The 22,725-nt window shown below is 35.9% G+C and overlaps 1 protein-coding gene across 1 annotated transcript in view; it reads left to right on the top strand.

The window, feature by feature from the left end:
• The first annotated feature begins 1,299 nt into the window (after window positions 1–1,299).
• Window positions 1,300–22,725, top strand: part of cacna1fa (calcium channel, voltage-dependent, L type, alpha 1F subunit a) — a 32,984-nt gene continuing 11,558 nt past the window's right edge. The window contains exons 1-29 of the mRNA XM_017306011.1: window positions 1,300–1,621; window positions 2,625–2,814; window positions 3,689–3,794; window positions 9,290–9,429; window positions 9,509–9,654; window positions 10,742–10,894; window positions 10,972–11,168; window positions 12,027–12,130; window positions 12,246–12,388; window positions 14,014–14,082; window positions 14,163–14,226; window positions 14,311–14,337; window positions 14,891–15,051; window positions 16,031–16,256; window positions 16,339–16,546; window positions 17,579–17,699; window positions 17,797–17,869; window positions 17,996–18,059; window positions 18,558–18,615; window positions 18,706–18,802; window positions 18,887–19,016; window positions 19,107–19,372; window positions 20,074–20,161; window positions 20,670–20,777; window positions 20,872–20,924; window positions 21,019–21,165; window positions 21,651–21,852; window positions 21,977–22,135; window positions 22,559–22,669. Coding sequence (XP_017161500.1) covers window positions 1,603–1,621; window positions 2,625–2,814; window positions 3,689–3,794; window positions 9,290–9,429; window positions 9,509–9,654; window positions 10,742–10,894; window positions 10,972–11,168; window positions 12,027–12,130; window positions 12,246–12,388; window positions 14,014–14,082; window positions 14,163–14,226; window positions 14,311–14,337; window positions 14,891–15,051; window positions 16,031–16,256; window positions 16,339–16,546; window positions 17,579–17,699; window positions 17,797–17,869; window positions 17,996–18,059; window positions 18,558–18,615; window positions 18,706–18,802; window positions 18,887–19,016; window positions 19,107–19,372; window positions 20,074–20,161; window positions 20,670–20,777; window positions 20,872–20,924; window positions 21,019–21,165; window positions 21,651–21,852; window positions 21,977–22,135; window positions 22,559–22,669 — 3,630 coding nt within the window. The 5' untranslated portion in view covers window positions 1,300–1,602. The remainder of the gene's footprint in view (window positions 1,622–2,624; window positions 2,815–3,688; window positions 3,795–9,289; window positions 9,430–9,508; window positions 9,655–10,741; window positions 10,895–10,971; window positions 11,169–12,026; window positions 12,131–12,245; window positions 12,389–14,013; window positions 14,083–14,162; window positions 14,227–14,310; window positions 14,338–14,890; window positions 15,052–16,030; window positions 16,257–16,338; window positions 16,547–17,578; window positions 17,700–17,796; window positions 17,870–17,995; window positions 18,060–18,557; window positions 18,616–18,705; window positions 18,803–18,886; window positions 19,017–19,106; window positions 19,373–20,073; window positions 20,162–20,669; window positions 20,778–20,871; window positions 20,925–21,018; window positions 21,166–21,650; window positions 21,853–21,976; window positions 22,136–22,558; window positions 22,670–22,725) is intronic.

The following is a 22,725-nucleotide window of genomic DNA, read 5'->3' as shown; positions in this document are numbered from 1 at the left end:
GGAAATGTTTCGTTCTTTAACCAGGGAAGGTTTTTCTTTCCTTTACTGAAGCTTTCATGTGTTTCTTTGACTCCTTTATGACAGAAATCCATGGAGCTCAGCTGTGTTAAAATCACAGACATGTTTGATCGCTTTGGGCAATCTAACAAAAACAACACACACAAAAAAAAAAACTTAGTATGATTTATTCTGGAGATATGAAACTATCAGCAGGGAAACGTTGGCCTCAGGCAATGCCCGACTGGAGACACAATAATCCTCACTCAGGAGCCAAAACTGCCAGGAAACTGTTCAAAGAAAAGTGTTGAAATGGAACAAGTGTGTACAAAGTAAAAACAAACAAACAAACTGGATTTATATAAGGGAAACTTTTTAATGAATAGATTTTAAACTCTTGGTGGAGACAAATAGGTTCTTTGTAATTTCTGTGACTGATGGTTGTGAATTTTATGTAGAACTGAGTAGTAAGTGCTGGAGTAACGTTTTAGAAAAATGTACTTTTAGGAGTATTTTTATTATGCTGTATTCTTTACTTTTGAAGCATCGCTACTTTTACTTGACTTAATCAAACCTGTTTTAACCAAATGTTCACCAAACTCAGACCTGAAGTTTTTGTTAAAGTTTCATAAGTTTAATACTGAAAGAAAGTGATTTTGGAAAAAAAAAATTGCATTCTGCCTTAATTTGTTATTTGTAATTATTTATACGAGTTATTGTCCTTTTTATCCCTAAAATACCAAAATTTACAGTTAATTTTATATATTTGTCTGTCTGATTATGTAATTTTTAAATATTAAATAATTTATGTTTTGATCAGTTACTCAGCACTCAAGTCGCCTTAACAAATATTTTTTTTGAGTATTTTTTACAGATACTTTTTACTCTTCCTTGAGTAAAATATGTTAAAGTATAATTTCCTAGGTACTTTACCTCTGATTTTAGCCTTGCCATTCAATAAAACCCCTCATTTTTAAGCATTCCAAATATTATATCTGCATTTATAATTAATGATTATAATTTAGAGCTAATCAATGAGCTAAAATTAAATGCAACGTTTCATTCTGTCAATTTTTGCTGTCGTCTGTCAAGATGCGCCCCCTGCTGTCTTTTCCGGTGTACTGCACAAACATTCTGTTCTCTGCTAGTTTCATCAAACTTCTCCATCTTGACAGTTTTGTTTCCCTTCATAAATGTGATTTTGCTGCTGAATCTTGTTCGTCCTCCTCCACCTGCGCCCTGACAGATTTCCTCTGTCATCCTTTTAACCGGCTCAGCCTCTCTAATCCCGACCGGCTCACCACCGCCTCTCCTTCTGCAGCGCTCACCGTTACGCGCCGGAGTAAAACTATATCATTTAGTTTGCGCGACAAGTTGCTAAAGGCTGGAGATAATTTTATCTTTTCGCGGGCAGAACTTTGCACTTTATAAAATGTGCCAGCGTTGATTTTTTTTAACCTCTTCAAGGTTTTTTCTTCTTGTAAAGAAGAATAACAGGAAGGGAAAAAAATCCATGATATATCTGTGATCCTTTACGCATCACAGATACATAAAAGAGTTGATGGTGCGTTATTTTAGGTGACTGCCTGCTGTAAAGCTGCGGAAATGGACGGAGCAAAAAAAGGTAACATTTTCTCACTTTATCGTCATGTTTTTGTATTCTTAAAAAAGCACAGACTTCCCAGTGTAAAAAAAGAAAAGTCAGTGTTTTTTTGTTGTTATTGTTGTTGTTTGTTTTGTTCTTTTTGTTCCTTTTACACTCACAGTTTACAAGAAGAAAAAAAATACCTTTTCTAATTTACGGTAAAACATCGGCAGCTGTATTTTACCGTAAATTAGAATTTCACCGGTAAAAATCAGTCCAACCGTAAATTTACCGTAAATTAGAGACGTTTTTTTTTTTTTTTTTTACAGTGCAGGTGAATTTAGCTCACCTTTGCTAACAGGTGTTCATGGGTCTACTTGGGGACAGCGCTGCGCTAAGTGCCATGCTGCTCCCTATAAAGAAGTGGGTCACAGCTGGTCTTATCATATGAGACCTGCAGGACTCAGTATCTCTTTCCTGCAAGCACATCTTTTCTTAATTGTGTTAGATAAGAACCGTCTGATGTCCAGGATGCCATCAAACATCCTACTTTTAAGCTTTTTTAGAAATAGTTGAATCTAAGACTGTAGCATCAACTTTGTCTCCTCAGAGACGAAACTTGATTAGAAATTACCCAGTGATACATTCTGCACAATTAATTTGTCATAAATCAAAATCTTATTTGTATTTTGCATTTTCAGCAACAAGGTAATTCAATGTGATTTGTGTCTGTCTGAAAGAAGCTTGTCTGATAATTATCTTGATTTACATAATTATAAAACAACAAACAAGCAAAAAATATGACGCTTCAGTGGCAAAGTAAGGAAAAACGATGACAAATTGAAAAACTACCATCTTGACTTGGWTGTTTTTACTGAATCTGTTTTACAGGAGTTCTCCATTTTAATGTRCTGAGATGTTTTTTACTCCCAGATGGTTTAAATTGTGTCCAGAAGTTTTTGATTTAGYCTCATCAGGCAATAACAAGAAATCTTTTTCTATGATGTCATTCTGATCTTTCACTTGTTTTACCTTTGTACAGATGCTCCGCCGGTGGGCGATGTGGGCAAATCGGACACCCTGGGGTCAACAGGCTCGGCCAGAAAAAGGGGCGGGGGGGCCAAGAAGGCCATGCAGGCCAACAAGTCTGCCCTGAGGGCCCCCAGAGCGCTCTGCTGCCTCACRCTGAGCAACCCAATCCGCATGGCAGCGCTGGCCCTGGTGGAGTGGAAATATCCTTTAAATCCTCCTGTGCATGTCTTTATTTGTGTCACGTTTGCATGAATAATTCTTATTAACGTGTTTTTGTTGCAGAAGTATTTATGCCTTTTAGAAGTTTTGTAATTGTAGATTATAGAGTCTTTAACAAAGACAAGACAGCAGTCAAACCACTTCAAAATGCAAACTCCATTATTTGGGTCACATTTGTAAAAGAAAATTGTTACACTTACAGTTTGGTMCAAATGGTCAAAAACAAATTCACAAACCTGTGCAGGAAAAAAACAAAACTTGTGAATATTTGTTCATCACTCRCAGACAGAAAACAACTGTTAAACCGTCACAGATTCAAKTCTACAAGTCACATCTCCTAACATTTTCCTAGCAAATTTTCAACTTTTGAAGCACAAACATTTCCACAATTTTTTCTAGAAAATGGCTGAGATTAATCTCAAAATTTCTGAGTTGTTTTAAGCAAATGTTCAACTTTTCAAACTCTTAAATTTCTTAGTTTTTCTAAAAATAAAAAAAAATCTGAGATTTTTTAAAAAAACTTTTTAGCAAATTTTAAATTTTTATTTTTGAAACTCAGAAATTTCCGGGGTTTTTTTTTTTTTTTAGAAAACTTCTTCGGCAGAATTTTTTGATGGAAACTGACTCCTATTTTGTTTTCTATTAAAAATAGTCCTAATAAGCCGTCGTACATATTAACATTTTCTCACAGAGACATTTATATATTTTTTCTTTAACATCTTTTTACGCGCCGCAGCTTTGCACCATGTGTCACGCTGACAATTCTTCCACTGTTGCAAACATGTAAAGCACATAACATGTTTTGGTCTTGGGTTGCAGATTTATTCTCGTTAAAACCTTAACTCCGTTCTCCAAGCCTTTTGATATCTTCATTCTTTTAGCTATTTTTGCCAACTGTGTGGCCATGGGGGTCACAAAGCCATATCCAGATGATGATTCCAACCCCACCAACCATCAGCTGGTAAGTAAGACAGCAGCTGACAATTATTTTAAAAATTGATTATACTGTCAATTAATCAGATAAAAGTTGGCACATTCTACAGATTTTTCCACGAATCTCTTGTGCTTTTTATTAGAGATACATTAAATGATGCAAATAAACAGATAATTCAACCATTTTTAAACACAAAATAAATATTTAATTGCCTACAATTTAACAATAGAGCATTCCTTTAGTGAATTTGAACTGGATGAAGCTAAGCCTTTACCACTTGAGGAGTTTTGGGTAAAACATATTACAGACAAAGGTGTTTTTATATTAAATTAAAATTGTATATACATATTTATACAGTTTTGGCTTATTACATTGAATATGTTGTTGTTTTTTCAGGAAATTACCTTTTTTGAGTCTGAATACTCCAGTTAWTGATTGTTGTTTTAGTTGACGATTATTTCAACTAGAAAAATAACTGTTCCTATATATATATATGACATTTAAATGCCATTGCCTTAGGAGTGCAAATGACATTAGGCACTTACTTTTCTTTTTCCAAACATTATTAGTTTAAAAAAACAATTGACTACTGCAGCTTCTATTATACCTCTTTCAGCCGCAGTGTCCGGATTGGAACGTCCATTTTCCCAGACTTCACCAATCTTAACTGTAGCAAACTCAGAAGTACAAAGAAAAGTACTTTTAGAGTTCACGTATTGTTCTGTAATGGGGCCTTTCATGTTATCCTGTAGTTAATTTGCTGCCTGTAGATCACAACTAAGTCCTGTCATATGGGAAAATTATAAGAAATATAAAAATTCATACCTCGACTATTTCTCCTTTCACACTTACCAGCCCTCCCCCTACTGTTATTTGTTCCAAACAAGTCAAGGGGGCTGGTGGATTTATCAATGCCTTTACCCTGTCTGTTATGTCCGGTGTGACAGCCACCTTTGGGCCTTTGAAAAACTGRGTGGTCGGAAGGACATGAAGAATGAATGGGGGCTCATTCCCCCGGAGGGCATAACCTCTCAAAATATATGATTGGCCCTCTGTGATGTTTTTTGTGTTTTGTTCAAATATAGTTAATTTGGTCACACAGCTTCCATCTGTAATTATCACGTTTAGTTTWKTTTTTTTAAGGGTTTTTACCTTCTCGTCTCTCAAGCCCCAGCTAATTGTCTTTTCTTCTTCTTTAATATTTAAAATCATAATATTAATCGGGGCCGGTTTGTAGAAGGGTGAGTCTGGTTTAGATGCCAAAATTTTAGAAAAATARCTGTTTCTAGCGAAACAGCCGTGAGAATGCATATTTGCAGAATGACTGCTGCAGAAATGCAAGAAAAAGTAGAACAAAGCATAAGAAGTAGAAAAAAAGTAGAAGAAAAACAAATAGTTTAAACAGTTAAACAGTGAAACATAGCAAAAAGCATAAATTAGCAGAAGCAGAAATTAGAAACAGTACTCAGAAACAGTTGAGCAGTGAAACGTAGCAAACAGCATAAATTATCAGAAGCAGAAATTAGTACACAACCAGAAATATTTGAAGAAGTGAAACATAGCAAAACAAAGAGCATAAAGGGGCAAAAGAAGCATATTTGCAGAATGATTGATGGAGAAATGTAAGAAACATGAGAACAAAGAATAAGAAGTAGAAAAAAGTATAAGAAAGCTACAGTTATACATAGAAATCCTTTGCTAAGTAGTGAAACTTAGCAAAGGTATAGCAAAATTCAGCTGAAGAAGCAGAAGTTTGTGTGCAACCTGAATTATTTGAAAAGTCAAAAAAGTGAAACAGAGCTTAAGATCATAATTAGCACAAGAGGAAATTAGTGCAAAACAAGAAATAGTTGAAACAGTTGAACAGTGAAACAGCAAGAAGCAGAAATTAGCAGAAGCAGAAATTAGTACAAAACCAGAAATAGTTTAAACAATTAAACAGTGAAACATAGCAAAAAGCAGAAATTAGCAGAAGCAGAAATTAGTACAAAACCAGAAATATTTGAAGAAGTGAAACATAGCAAAACAAAAAGCATAATGGAGCAAAAGAAGCAGAACATTTTGATATATGAATTGCTAAATTAAAGTTTGCAGAAGACCTTTGCAGACAGTACAACCAGTAGAAGCAGAAGGCATATACAGAAAGGTAGATAAGCAGAATGCAAACAGATAGAAACAGAGCACAAGAGAAAAATACATTGAAAGAATAGGAGAAGATGTGACAGAGTTTCTGTCAAACTCCAGAAGAGTTTGACAGAAAACAGACAGAGCTGTAGCAATGATAGGAATAGTTCCTTAAAGTAGACACACRTGGCTACGTTTTGATGCATAAATTATTTCTCCACAGTGAAATATGTATGAACCGCATCATTTTGTTTGTCAAAAAGCATTGAAAGTTCAAAAACGGCAGTTGCTAAAGTGGACACTCTATTTCATCAGTTAGTGAATTCCACCATGTATTTCAATGGGGCAAAAAATTTGCACAAAAGGGCAATTATTTCAAAAAGTACAATAGTAAATTTTAGCAAAAGTCATAGTAGCAATCTCCTGAAGAAGCTGAACGTTTTGATATATGAATTAGCACAATTAATTGAAGATAGCAGAAGTAGYTTACGACCGAAAAATGTGAGCAGGATCTTAATAAGTGAGAACGCATTCTCACTTATTAAGATCCTGCTCACATTTTTCATAATCAATTAATCGCTTCAGTGCTACTTGTGAGTATCTTTTAGTCATTTTTTGAGTGAAAACATATTTTTGGTTATAGGCTCTTGAAAAAAAGGGGGAGGAGCTGTCGGTTACCGGTTGCTATGGTAACCACCAACTGCCAACAGAACTTAACGCACCAATAAATGTCTGGAGAAACAACTTCTTTACCTAACAAAATAGATTCTAAGAATAAATAAGCAAATTTCCACAAACTTCACATCTGTAGTGATGTTAAAATAAAACCCTGTTACAGATTCATAAAATTTAATCCAAATAAAACCCATAAAATTACAGAGAATAGCCTTTTTATACACAATGTTTGACAAACAGCTTCGGAAAAAGGCGATTTTAAACATACAGCAAGATGGACTTTGTAATAGAAATGTTAAAAATAATAYTTTTTAACAGTTTGTAGAAAGCATAAAATGAGTTGCATTCTTCTGAAGAAGAGTGAGTAGGCATGCAGCAGTTTAACCAGTATTCAAGTGGAGGTAATGGTGTTAGAGATGTAGTGTGACCTTCGCTGGACGAGCTTGTCAGAGGTCATACCTTACTTAAACTCCAACCATCTGCTTTGTCTCTACTCCTCCCATCTCAATGTGCATCCTTATTCCTCTTTAATGGCAGTTTTTTACACTAAAATATCTGAAATTAAATCTAATTATGTAGAAAGAAACTAATCAGCCTGACTAAATAATTAATTTAAATATTTATGTCATCCATAGAGGAAATATTGCTAAAATCAYATTGTAGGAGCAGTCATTTTACAGTGTGAATATTGTAAAAAATATTCAAAATTAGGGCTACAACTAACAAATATTTTAGTTATCAATTATTCTGATGATTAATCAATTAATTAGGCAACAAAATTGACAAATTTTACTAATTGTTTATTTAACCACTTACGTATTTTTGTACAATATTAGAAATACATAAAAATCCAAATAAACAAATTATTGAATCCATTTTTAAATAAGAAAATGTATATTTTATTGACTAAAATGTCATAACAGCATTTTGTTAGTGTATGCTTGATCATTTGAAGCAAAGCATAATAAAAATAGTGTAGAGCTACTCTGTTGGCTTTTTCTTTTTTGCTTAATACAAGTATTTTTTTGTTTGTTTATTTGTTTTTGCAGAATTTGAAAGTGGTAAATCTAAAACTATGCCACTTCAGGAGTTCTGGGAAGATCATATTTAAGTATTTTTTTTAAATCTTAAATGCCTAATGTATATATATTTTTAGTAAAATTGTGTCTTAATTATCACTGTATGTTATCATTTCAGCAAAAAGTCTTGTTTTGAGTCTGTATCCTCCAGTTAACAATTAATCAATTATTTAACGATTATTTTTCAATAATTGATTAATCACAATTAATTGTTTGAGCCCTGTTCAAAATACAAGCTGGAAGTGCAGTTTAAGTGTTTTTAAAGCAACACACACACACATGCACATGTACATACCAACAGCAGGATGAATGTTTGTAGATCCCTTTATTGGATTTCACAGATGAGTTAAGCTGACTGTATACGATCTGTCGCATATTATCTCTTTCTTGTCTTTTTTATATATAAACAGGTTTTAGAGAAGAACATAACTTGTTCTGTTATGTTAAACTACACCACTGCTGCAGGGTAACTGTGTCAGTTTGAGGTGAAGTCCAAGCGGCATTAATTAGCAGCATTAACCTGAAAGTTCACAGCAAAGYGAAGTGGGGACARCGTGTTTTAGGCTGCAGGTTAGCAGGTTAGAAAGCCATTCCAGCTCCAGCATTAACTGATCTTCTCTTGGCAAAAGGAGGTCGTTTTACCACMAGGAACAAATCTGTTCTTAATGGTGGAGTTTTTGAAAATGTTCAGTGTTTTCTCAGCCCGCCTGCTGCACTGTTAATTTTCTGCTAGTCTGAGCCAAAATAGGAAGAAATGGTTGTACTTTATTTGTTCTTTGCATTTCAAATAAATTAAACCATGGATATGTTTGTCTTATTTAGAGGGACTTGAGACTTGACAGCATCTCATTGAGAGCTAAATAAATTTTCATCAAAAAACTCAGATTCTAAAATTAATTTAAGAAATTTTAGCTAAAAATGCTTGAAAATTTCAGTTTCAAAAGATGAAAATKGTCAGCTTTGAAATTCTAAAATTTCCAAGTTTCTTTATAGACAATCTGTGAGATTCAACTCAAAACTTCTGAGTTTTTTCAAGCAAATGTTCAACTTTTCAAACTCAGAAATGTCCCTGTTTTTTCTAGACATTTTCTGACAATCAAATATTTAAAAAGAAATTCTAGCTAACTTTAAACTTTATGAGCTTGGAAATTTCTTTGTTTTTTCGTAAAGAAAAAAATTCAGATTTTTTTCTAGCAAGCTTTCAGCTTTAAGAACTTAGACATTTTCAAGTTTTTTCCTGAAAATTTCTGACATTAATCAAAAACACGTTTTGAGTTTTCTGTAGCAAATTTTTGACTTTTCGAGCTCAGAGATTTCCTTTTTTCTAGAAAATATTTGGGATTATCCAAAAGGTTTCTGAGCATTTTGGCTTATATGTACTCCTTTTTTCTATCTGCTGTGTCCCTAGAATGCCGTCTTACGTATCCCGTTCACCAAAAACATGCTGGTTAATGTTAAAACAACAAAATACACGTGGGTCACCATGGCAACCAGTGACAATTTAAAGGCCGTTCGCCTCTTTCTGCTSTCACGTTGCAAACACATCCGCCATGTTCACAAACAAATAATCCCACTMTGCAACAAAATACAAAAGTGGTGATGCATTTTCTCACTGATCCACCACACCTGTGCTCTGATTTTAAGGAACAAGTCGAATACGTCTTCCTCGTCATCTTCACCATCGAGACCTTCACCAAGATCCTTGCCTACGGTTTAGTGATGCACCCCAGCGCCTACATACGCAGCGGTTGGAACCTGCTGGATTTYATTATCGTCATTGTCGGGTATCACAAAATTTACCATCGAAAGCTATCGCTCTTAAATAAAATCTATGGGGCAACATTGATGCCATTSTCTGTGCAGGTTGTTCAGTGTGATAGCAGAGGGAATGACAGACCATAAGCCGGGCGAGGCCCACCATGCTGCAGGAAAACCCGGAGGCCTGGATGTTAAAGCTCTCAGAGCTTTCAGGGTGCTGCGACCTCTTCGGCTCGTATCCGGCGTGCCGAGTACGTATACATTTGTTTTATATCTATATATTTTCTCAGCTGGCTTTTGTTTCTGTTCKACGTTTAGTAAATGGAGCCTCAGAAAGTTGGAGGGATGATGAGAAAAAAAATTTAAATTAAAAAATGGAAACTTATTAGAATTTTCTTTTGTTATAAAATATGATTTGGTTTTCAATCATTACTACAGAGGTCAATAGCGGACATTTTAGGGAGTTAATCTTGAGAAACAAAATGTTTTCGTTTTCGTTGTTTGCCAAGAAATGCCTGCCAATGTGAATTCAAAGGATGTTTGTTTTCTTGAGATTCATTTAAATGAAAGAAAACAGGAAAACGATCAGAGAMAGTAGATGTGGGAGTTAAAGTAACTTAATGAAATGTTACGTGCCATGTTCATCTTTCTGACTGGCTACCAGGAAAACTTGCCAAACTGCTTTGTTCCTCAAAATAGCACAGTAAGCATGAAATTAACAAGKATGGAATTAAATTGGGGRCATAAAGTTTGTTCAAACAAGAAAAAAAATGACTGAAAAAAAAGATTATACTGAAAAATTATKTTTTGAAACTGAAAAATAATTTTTAAATTGAGAAAAATGTTCAAAACTACTTGTCAAATTCAAGGTTTTTTTCAGTTTAAAATCTTTTCTTTTTATTTAAATTTTTTTTAACAAGCTTTTTCACCCCAATTTAACCCCACAGACATGTTTCTGAAAAAGACCAAAAAAACTGTGCGGCAGCCCTGCTGTGGAGAACAACGCTACAAAATGCCTAAATACTATAGAGATAAAATAAAATTTGATCTATGATTCAAATAAAATATCACACATTACCTTAAAAGAGASAAATTTTATTACCAGGTAATAYGTAATGACATAAACATGACCTCATTAAAGTCCTGATAATAAAATACTCAACTACAGCCTTCATTGCTAACTAGAATAATAAGAAATGAGGTTAGCATTTATGCTAAAYGAAAGTGATAATTATTGAACAGTGAATAAAAATATTATAAAAGTTGATGTTTACATATTTAGTAGGTTTAGGTTCTGGGAACCCTGGATTCAGCTGAATGATCATTTTGTCCCGTCAGGTTTGCAGATTGTGTTGAACTCCATCATGAAGGCCATGGTCCCACTGCTCCACATCGGCATGCTCGTCATGTTCGTCATCATAATCTAYGCCATCATCGGCTTGGAGCTTTTCCTCGGCAGGATGCACAAGACCTGCTTCGACACCAGCACGGGTCGGTCCGCTGTCTGGGCTCCCCAGAACGTCTCTGCCTTCATCATCCTCCTCCTCATGTTCTTCCGTCTTCTGCAGGCCTCATGGTGGAGGATGATCCGTCGCCGTGTGCTTTTGCGGGAGTCGGACGTTTTTGTGTCACCAATGGCACCGAATGCAAAGGGAAGTGGGAGGGTCCGAATGGCGGCATCACAAACTTTGACAACATTTTCTTTGCCATGCTCACAGTTTTCCAGTGCATCACTATGGAGGGCTGGACAGACGTTCTCTACTGGGTAAAAAACACATTCATGCACAACTCCCACGCTTCAGATCAATGGTTTTTATGTTTGTATGGAAGAACATTATTGCCACTGAAAAACAACAAAAAAGTCAGAATTGTGATTTTTTTTTTCCCCCCTCAGAATTCTGACTTTAACATAAGAATTCTAATTTTAGAAGATTAATGTCATAATTCTGAGGAAAAAAGTATAAATTATTTTTAATTTATAATTCTCTTCCATAGATTGGATTCTACGTTTTTATTTAAATTTTGCACAAATAGCACCATTCTAAGGAAGAAAATGTATCCATTCTCTTTTTACTAAAGTTTTCAGTTTTTCTTTAAATTAAAATAAAAAAAATAGAAATAAAATGGTGGATCTGTAAACATTGTAACAAATTTCCTATTGAAGATCATTACCAGAAATTATGCTTTGGAGGACATACATTTAGCGAGCATCAATGATTTTTTTAAATAATAATAATTGTCCTAAAATTTTCATATGAATACTGCAAAACCACAAAATCTTGCCAAGTATTTTTGGTCTAGTAGTTTCTAGTGCAAATATTTTAGTACACTTGGGGGAAAAAAAAGACAAAACTAGCTTAAAAGTACCTTTTCAACCAGAAATATGAGCTTGGTTTTAAGTCAATAACTCCTTAATATTGATGAAARAATTCTAGTTTTGCTGGCAGATATTTGCACTACAAACTACATAAAAAATACTTGGTAAGATTTTGTGTTTTTGTAGTGAGATTATGTTGATGAAATTCTTAGATGGCTTTATTTGGATGTTTATGCATCTTTATGGGGGTTGCATGTTGTATTTGTACGTTTTATAAATATGTGCTTTCTCTTTATTTCTGTGCAGATGAATGATGCCATCGGCTTCGACATTCCGTGGGTCTACTTTGTATCTTTAGTCATTTTCGGATCATTTTTCATCATCAACCTTGTATTGGGTGTGTTGAGCGGGTAGGTAGTTGCTGTCTCGCAGACTTCCACTTTTCTCTCAATCTCACACTTTCTGAACACTGRTAAAGCTCTCGTAGCATGATGTGGTAATCTTTCAAGTGTTTATCTTTTACAGCGAGTTTTCCAARGARAGAGAGAAGGCTGTTGCGCGTGGAGAGCTGCAGAAAGCTCAGGAGAGCAAGCAGATGGAGGAGGACATGATYGGATACATGGACTGGCTCATAGAAGCCGAGGATGTGGACGAGGAAGGAAATAAACGTTAGCCTAAAGTCTTTAAAGTGTTTCTATGGAAGAGGGCTGGTGCCACTAAAAAGAAAAAATAGAATTCTGAAAAAAATGCTGGTTTACAAATCCTGTAACAAGGAAGAAACAGCTATATGATTATTTTTACATATTAACAATATTACTGACACAAACTTCAGAATGTTTGGTTATTTATTTGGATTTTGACATAGATTAACACAAAATTAGAATTCTGAGGTTAAATTAAGAATTCCGAAGGAAAAGTAGAAGTTGGTTTAAAGTCTAAACTCTACGAAAAAAGTCAAAATTTTGATTTAAAAAAAGTNTATGCTTTGGAGGACATACATTTAGCGAGCATCAATGATTTTTTTAAATAATAATAATTGTCCTAAAATTTTCATATGAATACTGCAAAACCACAAAATCTTGCCAAGTATTTTTGGTCTAGTAGTTTCTAGTGCAAATATTTTAGTACACTTGGGGGAAAAAAAAGACAAAACTAGCTTAAAAGTACCTTTTCAACCAGAAATATGAGCTTGGTTTTAAGTCAATAACTCCTTAATATTGATGAAARAATTCTAGTTTTGCTGGCAGATATTTGCACTACAAACTACATAAAAAATACTTGGTAAGATTTTGTGTTTTTGTAGTGAGATTATGTTGATGAAATTCTTAGATGGCTTTATTTGGATGTTTATGCATCTTTATGGGGGTTGCATGTTGTATTTGTACGTTTTATAAATATGTGCTTTCTCTTTATTTCTGTGCAGATGAATGATGCCATCGGCTTCGACATTCCGTGGGTCTACTTTGTATCTTTAGTCATTTTCGGATCATTTTTCATCATCAACCTTGTATTGGGTGTGTTGAGCGGGTAGGTAGTTGCTGTCTCGCAGACTTCCACTTTTCTCTCAATCTCACACTTTCTGAACACTGGTAAAGCTCTCGTAGCATGATGTGGTAATCTTTCAAGTGTTTATCTTTTACAGCGAGTTTTCCAAAGAGAGAGAGAAGGCTGTTGCGCGTGGAGAGCTGCAGAAAGCTCAGGAGAGCAAGCAGATGGAGGAGGACATGATCGGATACATGGACTGGCTCATAGAAGCCGAGGATGTGGACGAGGAAGGAAATAAACGTTAGCCTAAAGTCTTTAAAGTGTTTCTATGGAAGAGGGCTGGTGCCACTAAAAAGAAAAAATAGAATTCTGAAAAAAATGCTGGTTTACAAATCCTGTAACAAGGAAGAAACAGCTATATGATTATTTTTACATATTAACAATATTACTGACACAAACTTCAGAATGTTTGGTTATTTATTTGGATTTTGACATAGATTAACACAAAATTAGAATTCTGAGGTTAAATTAAGAATTCCGAAGGAAAAGTAGAAGTTGGTTTAAAGTCTAAACTCTACGAAAAAAGTCAAAATTTTGATTTAAAAAAAGTGATACGTTAGAGGAAAAAATGTAAGAATTTAGAGAAAAAGGTGATAGTTTTGCGGAAAAAAGTCAAAATTCTGGGTTCAAAGTCAGAATTATTATTTTTTTCTTTGGTGGCCCTAATCCTCTTTTGTAGTTTTCCCACCAAACACACACCTTATTGAATTGCAGCATCCCATAAAAAATCTTTTYTGCATTTCTGAAGGTGCTGCAATTGCAAAGAAAAAGATGATGAAGAAGTTTGGTTGGTACAAACACAGTGAGGACGGAGGAGGTATGAAAGCCAGGAGCTCCTTTTCTGTTTATTTTATTTCCAGCTGCTACAGTGTGCAGATTATTTTGTATGTTTAACAGAGTCGGACTCTGACGATGATATTGCATATCTCGACGATGATAGTGGCTTCTGTGCTTCACTCATGTAAGGCAACAGAGGAGAGACAAATTTCAGTAATGAATCAATTAACTATTGTGCTAACATGCCTCCCATTTTCTTTTTTTTAAGGGCGAAGATGATGGCCAACAGCTTCTGGTGGGACATTTTTTTTGTAAAAATCTGTGAGCAGCACTCACATTCATTGAACTTCTTTGTTAGTTTTTGTCTTAATAATTAGCACTAACTGGAAGACATGGAAAAATAAAATCAGATGTAATAGTKCAGTGGTGTGTTTGACTCACTGTTTTAGGATCAGATCCTTTTATTTAAAGTTATTGTGAATGTTGGATTCATATTATCKCTGTATAGATACCAAAATATCTACCGTAGCATTTTCTTTATTAAATGATCACAGTGTTTTTATTTTTCGATCATTATAGCCGCTCAGCCTCTGACGACTAGCTAAGAAAAGTTGCTAGGTAACCAGTCCTCGGTTACCTAGCAACAACTTGTTGAGTAACTGCCRCAGCAGCAGTTTAAGATTCCGCCACTTTGCCTCATAACTGCCACGAGTTTTTCCAGATATTTAGAACAAAAARCCATTTGATATTATCAATGTAGACTGATATGAAATGTTTATATCGTCATATATCTTTCAGCCATCTTGCCCAGCCTCATTTTTAACACACAARCTGTATTTGTCTTTTAGTGACCAGTTGTGCCAGCTGAACCACACAATGAGAAAAAACTGCCGYGTTGCAGTGAAGACCACGAACTTCTACTGGTTGGTGTTGCTGCTGGTGTTCCTCAACACGGTGGCCAGCGCCTCGGAGCATTACGGACAGCCAAAATGGCTCACAGAAATGCAGGGTAATTAAAAAGAAAGAAAAAAACTTTACTTCTGCCAGATTCTTATGACTCACTGGAGTTTTACACTACAAAAACACAACATCTTACCAAGTATTTTCAGTTTAGTTTCAAGACAAACTTGAAATGATTTTGTTTCTAGAAAAACTAATTTTTAGAAGAATATACTCCCTTAATATTGATTATTTCACTTAAAACATTTCCGCATGTATTAAGTGAAATAATCTGCCAGTGGAACTAGCATTTTCATTAAAATTAAAGAATTATTGACTTGACACAAGCTGCTATATCTTACTAAAAAGTTACTTGTGAATTAGTTTTGTCATACTTCAAGTGTACTAAAATATTTGCAGCAGAAACTAGACCAGAATACTTGGTAAGATTTTGTGTTTTTGTGGTGAATGCTTTTTGTCATGTTAGTCAGAAAATTCATTGTATTTTGTTGGGACTTTACGACCAACAAGAAGTAGGACAAATAAGTGAAATCCATTGAAAACAGGTTTTGTTAATACAAATAAATGTTTGATAAGTCAACATCCAACATCTTGTAGCATTACTTTTTCCTGCAACTGCAGCTGCAAGTCTTTTGGGTTATATTTCTAACACATTACACATGCAGAAACTGAAATATTTGTCGATATATTTTGCAACCTAGTTGAAGTTTGTGAAAAGAGAGTTTCTGTGAAAATGTATTTCCTAGTTTTGTCACAGATTCTCACTTTTATGTAGGTCTGGGGTTTGACTAGACCATTCTTACTAAGTATTTGTTAATCCCAATAAAACACATTGACGTTTGTAGWTTGATCAGTAGTTAGGAATTATTGATTTAAAACAAGTTCCTATATCTTGCTGAAAAGTTACTTGTAAGTGAGTTTTGCCTTATTTAATGTATACTAAGATGTTAGGACTAGAACCAGACCAAACATACCTGGTCAGACTTTGTGTTTTTGCAGTGAATGATTCATCTTCTCCGCCCCCTCAGAGCGAGCCAATAAGATCCTGCTGCTGCTCTTCACCTTRGAGATGCTGATGAAGATGTACGCCTTCGGTCTTCAGATCTACTTYATGGCCCTGTTCAACCGCTTCGACTGCTTCGTGGTGTGTGGCGGCATTCTCGAGACGATGCTTGTRGAGATGGATTTCATCCCACCCATCGGCATCTCCGTGCTGCGCTGCATCCGACTGCTCAGGATTTTCAAGATGACCCGGTAAGCAGTACCAGAAAGAACCAGACATCCAGATCAAACTTTGCTTCCTGCATGCATCCCAGCCTCATTTCTCYGTCTTCAGGCACTGGGCTGCTCTCTCTGATCTGGTCACCTCACTGCTCAACTCCATGAAAGCTATCTGCTCCCTTCTGCTGCTGCTCTTCCTCTTCCTCATCATCTTCGCCCTGCTGGGGATGCAGCTGTTTGGAGGGAAGTTCAACTTTGACGAGACTCAGATGAAGAGAAGCACGTTTGACTCCTTCCCCCAGGCACTGTTAACATGTTTCCAGGTGATTTACTTCTATCTGGTGATATTCTCTATGGTAGAAGTTAGGAAAATTATCAGTTAATTAATTAATTGTATCGATCAGCTAACGAGTTGATAAGCGGCCATTTTCTTAAAAACTTGAGTTTCCTCTTTGAACAAGAGGGACGACCGTCTTCCCATAACACAAAGGGCTAAGTCATAATATACTAAATTACTGTTTTGTATCAACAGTATTACTATTATTATTATTTCTCACGTGAATAAACTTTGACACATTACATCTTCAGAAAGATACATAMATTTTCTTTCAGAAGCTTTTCAAATCACTTGGCGAGGGGTTTTGAAAATCCCACTAAAATAGTTGTATTTTATTATAAAATAATTGTATTATATATTTTTATGATAAAATTTGAAAAGGCAGAATACTCTTAGGTTGCTGTGTAGAAAAATAGAAGATGAAAGTAATAAAACGTGAAACATTTACAAAGAGATGTTATACAATGAGAAAATGTCAAAACTTGACACCATGATGGTTATTAACTCACAACAGCCTCAAAAAGCAACCGTGCTTATTAGGATCATGTTTTTTTTTCTCATCTTACATGTTAAGCATTCTGCTTTTCTGTCCCTCGTCTTCGTAGCACATCAATAATTTTTGAATGAGAAGTTGTTGTTGCTCAGTCATGAAGCTCGACTGAATGASAGCGATTAAAGTGAAACTTAAGAAGGTTGTCGAGTGTTWRTATTTCAAAATAGAACCGCATAAAGTGCATTTTGCATCCCACACCGGACTCTGGACCGTTTCTTTTTCCCGTTTTGATTTGGCCTGCCGCCATCTTTGTTTCTAAATCAGCGGTTCCGTTCTCTTAAGTTTGTCCAGCGGCGCCCTCTGCTGGATCGGGTCCAAACCACAACACTTAAAGAAGGYCTAAACGGGCTTTATTAGTTAATCTTTTCGAAATAATAATAATAATAAAAAAGCATTAATCAACGTCCCTACTCAAAGTTCTCCTTTTTGTCCGGTTGGGTTTCTATGTGTGCCTGTTTGTTGCAGATTCTCACCGGAGAGGACTGGAACGCCGTGATGTATGACGGCATCATGGCGTACGGCGGGCCGATCTTCCCTAACATGGTGGTTTGCATTTATTTCGTCATCCTCTTTGTCTGTGGTAACTGTATCCTTTTTCACTATAACAACTTTGAATCCAAGTTCTGTGTGAATGTCGTCCCACGAAGAAACAAACAAATCCAACTCCTTGACTCTGGGATCAGACATCCTGCTGAACGTCTTCTTGGCTATCGCTGTGGATAACTTGGCAAGCAGCGGTGGAAAGAAAGCAGTAGAGTRAGTCGTAGTAATCATCAACCTCAGACGCTTATAAAACACATTTATATTTTCCTCTGGTTGTGCTTTGATCACATTAAAATGGTTTAATCAGAGCCAAACTGTGATGCTTCCTTTTTTATTCAGGGAGAAAAAGGAAGACGAAGAGGATTGGGATGAGGACGAAGAGAAAGAGGATGAAGATGCAGGGGTAGAGCATGTTTAAGTTTTTCTTGCATATGTTAACATCAATGCAGGATGTTTKCCCATGATGAAGTGAAACTCGGGTAGAGCAAACCTCCAGCAAATGTGGTATATAAGACTCAATATTACCTGAAACATTTGGTAAGGCATTTTTACCTGATCAGTCAACATTAAGTAAAAACTTTTTAAAYGAGTCATACATCAGAGCCGTGAAGCTATTTGTGGAAAACCACAGAGAAACTGACATTAAAGTCCAAGGGTCTGAACTTAAAGGTAACTTATTAGGCTTTCTTGCTCAGGTTAGGTCCAGCAGCCATTGTACAGCGGTAAAACCAGCTTACCAAACATGCTGGAGCTTCACTTGGGTTGCTAGGTAACGGTGCAGTGCCTATCGAAAGTCTGGAGGTTTTTGGAACAGCTCATTTTAACTCCAAACACACTGGTCCCCTTTAATACTGTGTTTGCAGTAAAATAAAGATGGTGGCCTTTTGTTTTTTGGCTTCAGAACGAAGAGGATGACTGGCAGGAAAACGAGGAGCTGAGAGCCATCGAGGGTCTGGAGGGTGAGTCTTTCTTCCCTGGAGAAACGTCACACATCCGCCGATTGACAGACATCTTAAAGCAGCTCGTCTTGTTTATTTTCTTTATTGTAGGCGTTGCTCCACTGAAGCCCGAGTTCTCCGGCCCCAAAGAGAAGATTGTGCCGATTCCTGACGGAAGCTCCTTCTTCATTCTTGGAAAGAAAAACTGGTACTTGAAAAGTGTCCGTATCTAACAGAACCCTCAAACCGGTGCAGCGTGTGTGACTTCCCTCTCATTCGCTTCGTTCTTCAGTTTGCGAGTCGCCTGCCACAACCTCATTCACCACCCCTACTTCACCAACTTCATCCTCATCTTCATCATCCTCAGCAGCATCTCGCTGGCTGCTGAGGATCCCATCAAATCCCACTCTTTCAGGAACATCGTAAGGACAGGCTGCCACTTTAACGTCAGCGTCTAATCCCGTTTCCGCGGCGATGCTACTGAAATCTGACTTAGCTTCTGTCATCGTCAGGTGCTCGGATACGCCGATTACGTCTTCACTTCGGTTTTCACGGTGGAGATCGTCCTGAAGGTAACGGCTGACAGAATGAAAGTGGATAAATCAGAGCTTAAAAACTGCAAGAAGATTTTTTTCCTAATCTCGTTTCTTTGCTGCCTCCTTCTCGTCCAGATGACGGTTTATGGAGCTTTTCTTCACACCGGCTCTTTCTGCAGGAACGCCTTCAACCTCCTGGACCTGCTGGTCGTCAGTGTGTCGCTCACGTCTTTCTTCTTACAGTGAGTAGACAGATGAGCGAGAGTCTGCAGATTATTCTAGGAAAAGAAATAATGGTTCAATTAGCTTAGTTTTGTATGGAAGCCCATTTATGCCACAAAAAAAAAGTCCAACAGGAAGTCATAATTTTGAGTTTTAAAGTGATAATTATGAGATTGAAAGATATAATTTAGAATTATAAAGTCATAATTACGAGATTCAAAGTCATAATTTTGATGTTCAGAGACATACTTATGAGATAAGAAGTCAGAATTTTGAATTTTAGAGTTTTAATTATGAGATTCATTCAGAATTATATTTGAAGTCATAATTTTGACTTTCAAAGTTATAATTTTCAAACTCAGACATAATTATTGGATATAGATTTAGAATTTTACATTTGAATTATGATATTAATTTCCCAATTTTGAGATATGAAGTAAGAATTTTGACTTTCAGTCATAATTTTGAGTTTTAAAGTCATAATTATGAGGTGCAAAGTCATAACGAGATATAAAGTCATAATTTTGATTAAATTTGACAAAAGTCTTTATGTTTTGTAATAATGACCACCTGTTGGGTTTTTAAGTTTTTATCCTTTTATGGCAGAAATGGGCTTCCATAGTTTTGCACGTTTTACTGCATCTTAGCAAGTGTTATCTGCCATTTTTATATTTTTCATTAGCTGGATAATTGTCTAAACTCTTTGTTTTGCTGTTTCCAGTTCGAGTGCGATCTCCGTGGTGAAAATCCTGCGAGTCCTCCGAGTGCTGAGGCCGCTTCGAGCCATCAACAGAGCCAAAGGGCTGAAGGTAAACGCCTCCGCTGCATTTCTCTATTGGTTCGCTTATTCTTTTTCTTACAACTTGACTTCTAAAAATTTATATTCTAGTTTCTTATTTTATCTGATACAGATTTATAATTTTTTTATATATATATTTTGGTTTTTAATCAGCATTTAACCCTTGTGCRTGCGAGGACTGAGGCAAACGTAGAGGACTGTGGCAAATGATACAAGTTTTACGTGTGTGGGGTCAGTTGGACCCCATTTCTAGACACAAGGGTTAATCAGCATTTTAAATGCCAAAATAATTTAAAACCAAAATGATTTTGGTTTTAAATGTAATTTTTTTTTTTTAATAAAAAAAAAATTTAAAATTTAAAAATGTTGAAATTTTACATTTTTAAATGAAAATAAAAAATTGAAAATTGAAAAAAAATAAATTCAATTTAGAATTTTAAAATGTTAAATTTTAATAAATTTTAAAATTGATAAAAATGTATTTTATTATTGAATAAAACTGCTTGTGGTCTTGGCAGAACGTGGTGCAGTGCGTCTTCGTGGCGATTCGCACCATCGGCAACATCTTGATCGTCACCACTCTGCTTCAGTTCATGTTTGCTTGCATTGGAGTGCAGCTTTTCAAGGTTCCCTCACCTTCACCAGTCTTTTCTCTTTATAAACGGAAAGTTTCCAGAGACGGCTGCTGGTGGCTAAATGCTCTGGTTTGGATGTTTTCAGGGCCGATTCTACAGCTGCACAGACGAAGCCAAACACACTCCAGACGAGTGCAAGTCAGTTTAATTTGCTCTCACRGCTTAAAACACTGACTTGTTTCCTGAAATTAGATTTATTTGACTGCGAAGTTGTGCGTTTGTGTGATTCCAGGGGAACCTTTGTGGTGTATAAAGACGGGGATGTGAACCACCCCATGGTCAGAGAGAGGATCTGGGAAAACAGTGACTTTAACTTCGACAACGTGCTGATGGGAATGCTGGCTTTGTTCACCGTGTCRACGTTTGAAGGCTGGCCTCAGTGAGTTTTGGGTTTGTTCTTCTAGTTCAACGTATAACCGTCATTATTATTGCTATTCAGGGTTTCCAACAGAAAAAGCCCAGTGCGTCAGGGCAGTCATTCATCCAGCCAGTCGCCATGTTTTTRAGTTAAAAAATGTTTAAAGTTGACAGGAAATTTGAAAATATCACTTGATACCTTTGTGTTATTGGAAGACCGGAATATCAATGCCTAAACACCAACTATAAAGTCTTAAAAAAAGGGCAATAATAAAWWWTTTTTTTWAAATAAACAAACAATGCTAAGTGATTGCTATAAATGAAGTAATCTTCCAATGGAAAAAGWACTTTTTTTGTCAATATTAATGAAAAATAARCTCCTATTTACTGCTGAAAAGTTTGWTTTKTTTTGGCCGAAGAAACTGGACCAAGAATTCTTGGTAAGATTTAGTTTTTTGCAGTGTAGAAACCAGATTGTCATGTTTTGTGTTTTCTTTCTCTGTGAAGGCTTCTGTACCGGGCCGTGGACGCCAATGCCATAAACCGAGGCCCAATTTACAACTACAGAGTGGAGATTTCCATCTTCTTCATCATCTACATCATCATCATCGCCTTCTTCATGATGAACATATTCGTGGGTTTCGTCATCATCACTTTTCGGGAGCAAGGAGAGGCGGAGTTCAAAAACTGCGAACTCAACAAGAATCAAGTCAGCCTTTTTTTTTTTTTAAGGATATTTGAATTGTTTTAATTTCAGATTAAATAAATTGATTGTATTTTTTGTTTAATTGATCCAAGCTGAACAGTTTTTCTCTCTGTTTCGCCCTACGCAGAGGCAGTGTGTGTATTACGCCCTGAAAGCTCAGCCAATAAAGATTTACATCCCTAAAAACCCGTCGCAGCTGAAGTTCTGGAGGATCATCAACTCCAGCCAGTTTGAATATGTCATGTTTGTGCTGATTTTGGGAAACACTCTCACTCTGGCAATTCAGGTACCGTTTTTCATTTGATTTACTTATTTCAAACAGATTTTCAAAAACAAGGAAATAAACAATCAGTAGGTAAGACAACTTTATCTACATAGCACATTTTATATGGGGGAATTTTCCTGCCATAATCCAAGAGCACACATTTTCAGTCTGAAAGCAGGACTTCATGTCTTTTGTTCTCAAAACTTTAAGAGCATTCAGGATCTTGATTTGGCCCAAAACGAAAATGAGTTTGACACCCCTGACACAGACAAAATGGTTACAAACTGACTCATAACATAACGAGAAAATCTATGGAGGAATAATAATAATAATAATAATAATAATAATAATAATAATAATAATAATGGTAACAATTGGACATTTCTCTCCTGAATCTCTCAGAAAATACTGAAAATAATTTCACGTTGGTGTTTATGTCTTTAGCATTATGAGCAGTCGAAGTTGTTCACCTCTGTCATGGACATCCTCAACATGATCTTCACCGTGGTTTTCACCATAGAGATGATTATCAAGCTGATGGCTCTTCGTGCTCATGTGAGTTTTCCCGCCGCACGCCGAGTTTCCTGGTGATGACTCTTTGACTTCACGTT

Source organism: Poecilia reticulata, linkage group LG7, assembly GCF_000633615.1.
Source record: "Poecilia reticulata strain Guanapo linkage group LG7, Guppy_female_1.0+MT, whole genome shotgun sequence".
NCBI lineage: Eukaryota > Metazoa > Chordata > Actinopteri > Cyprinodontiformes > Poeciliidae > Poecilia > Poecilia reticulata.
The sequence above is the reverse complement of the archived record's forward strand: the minus strand, read 5'-3'. Positions and strand labels throughout refer to the sequence as shown.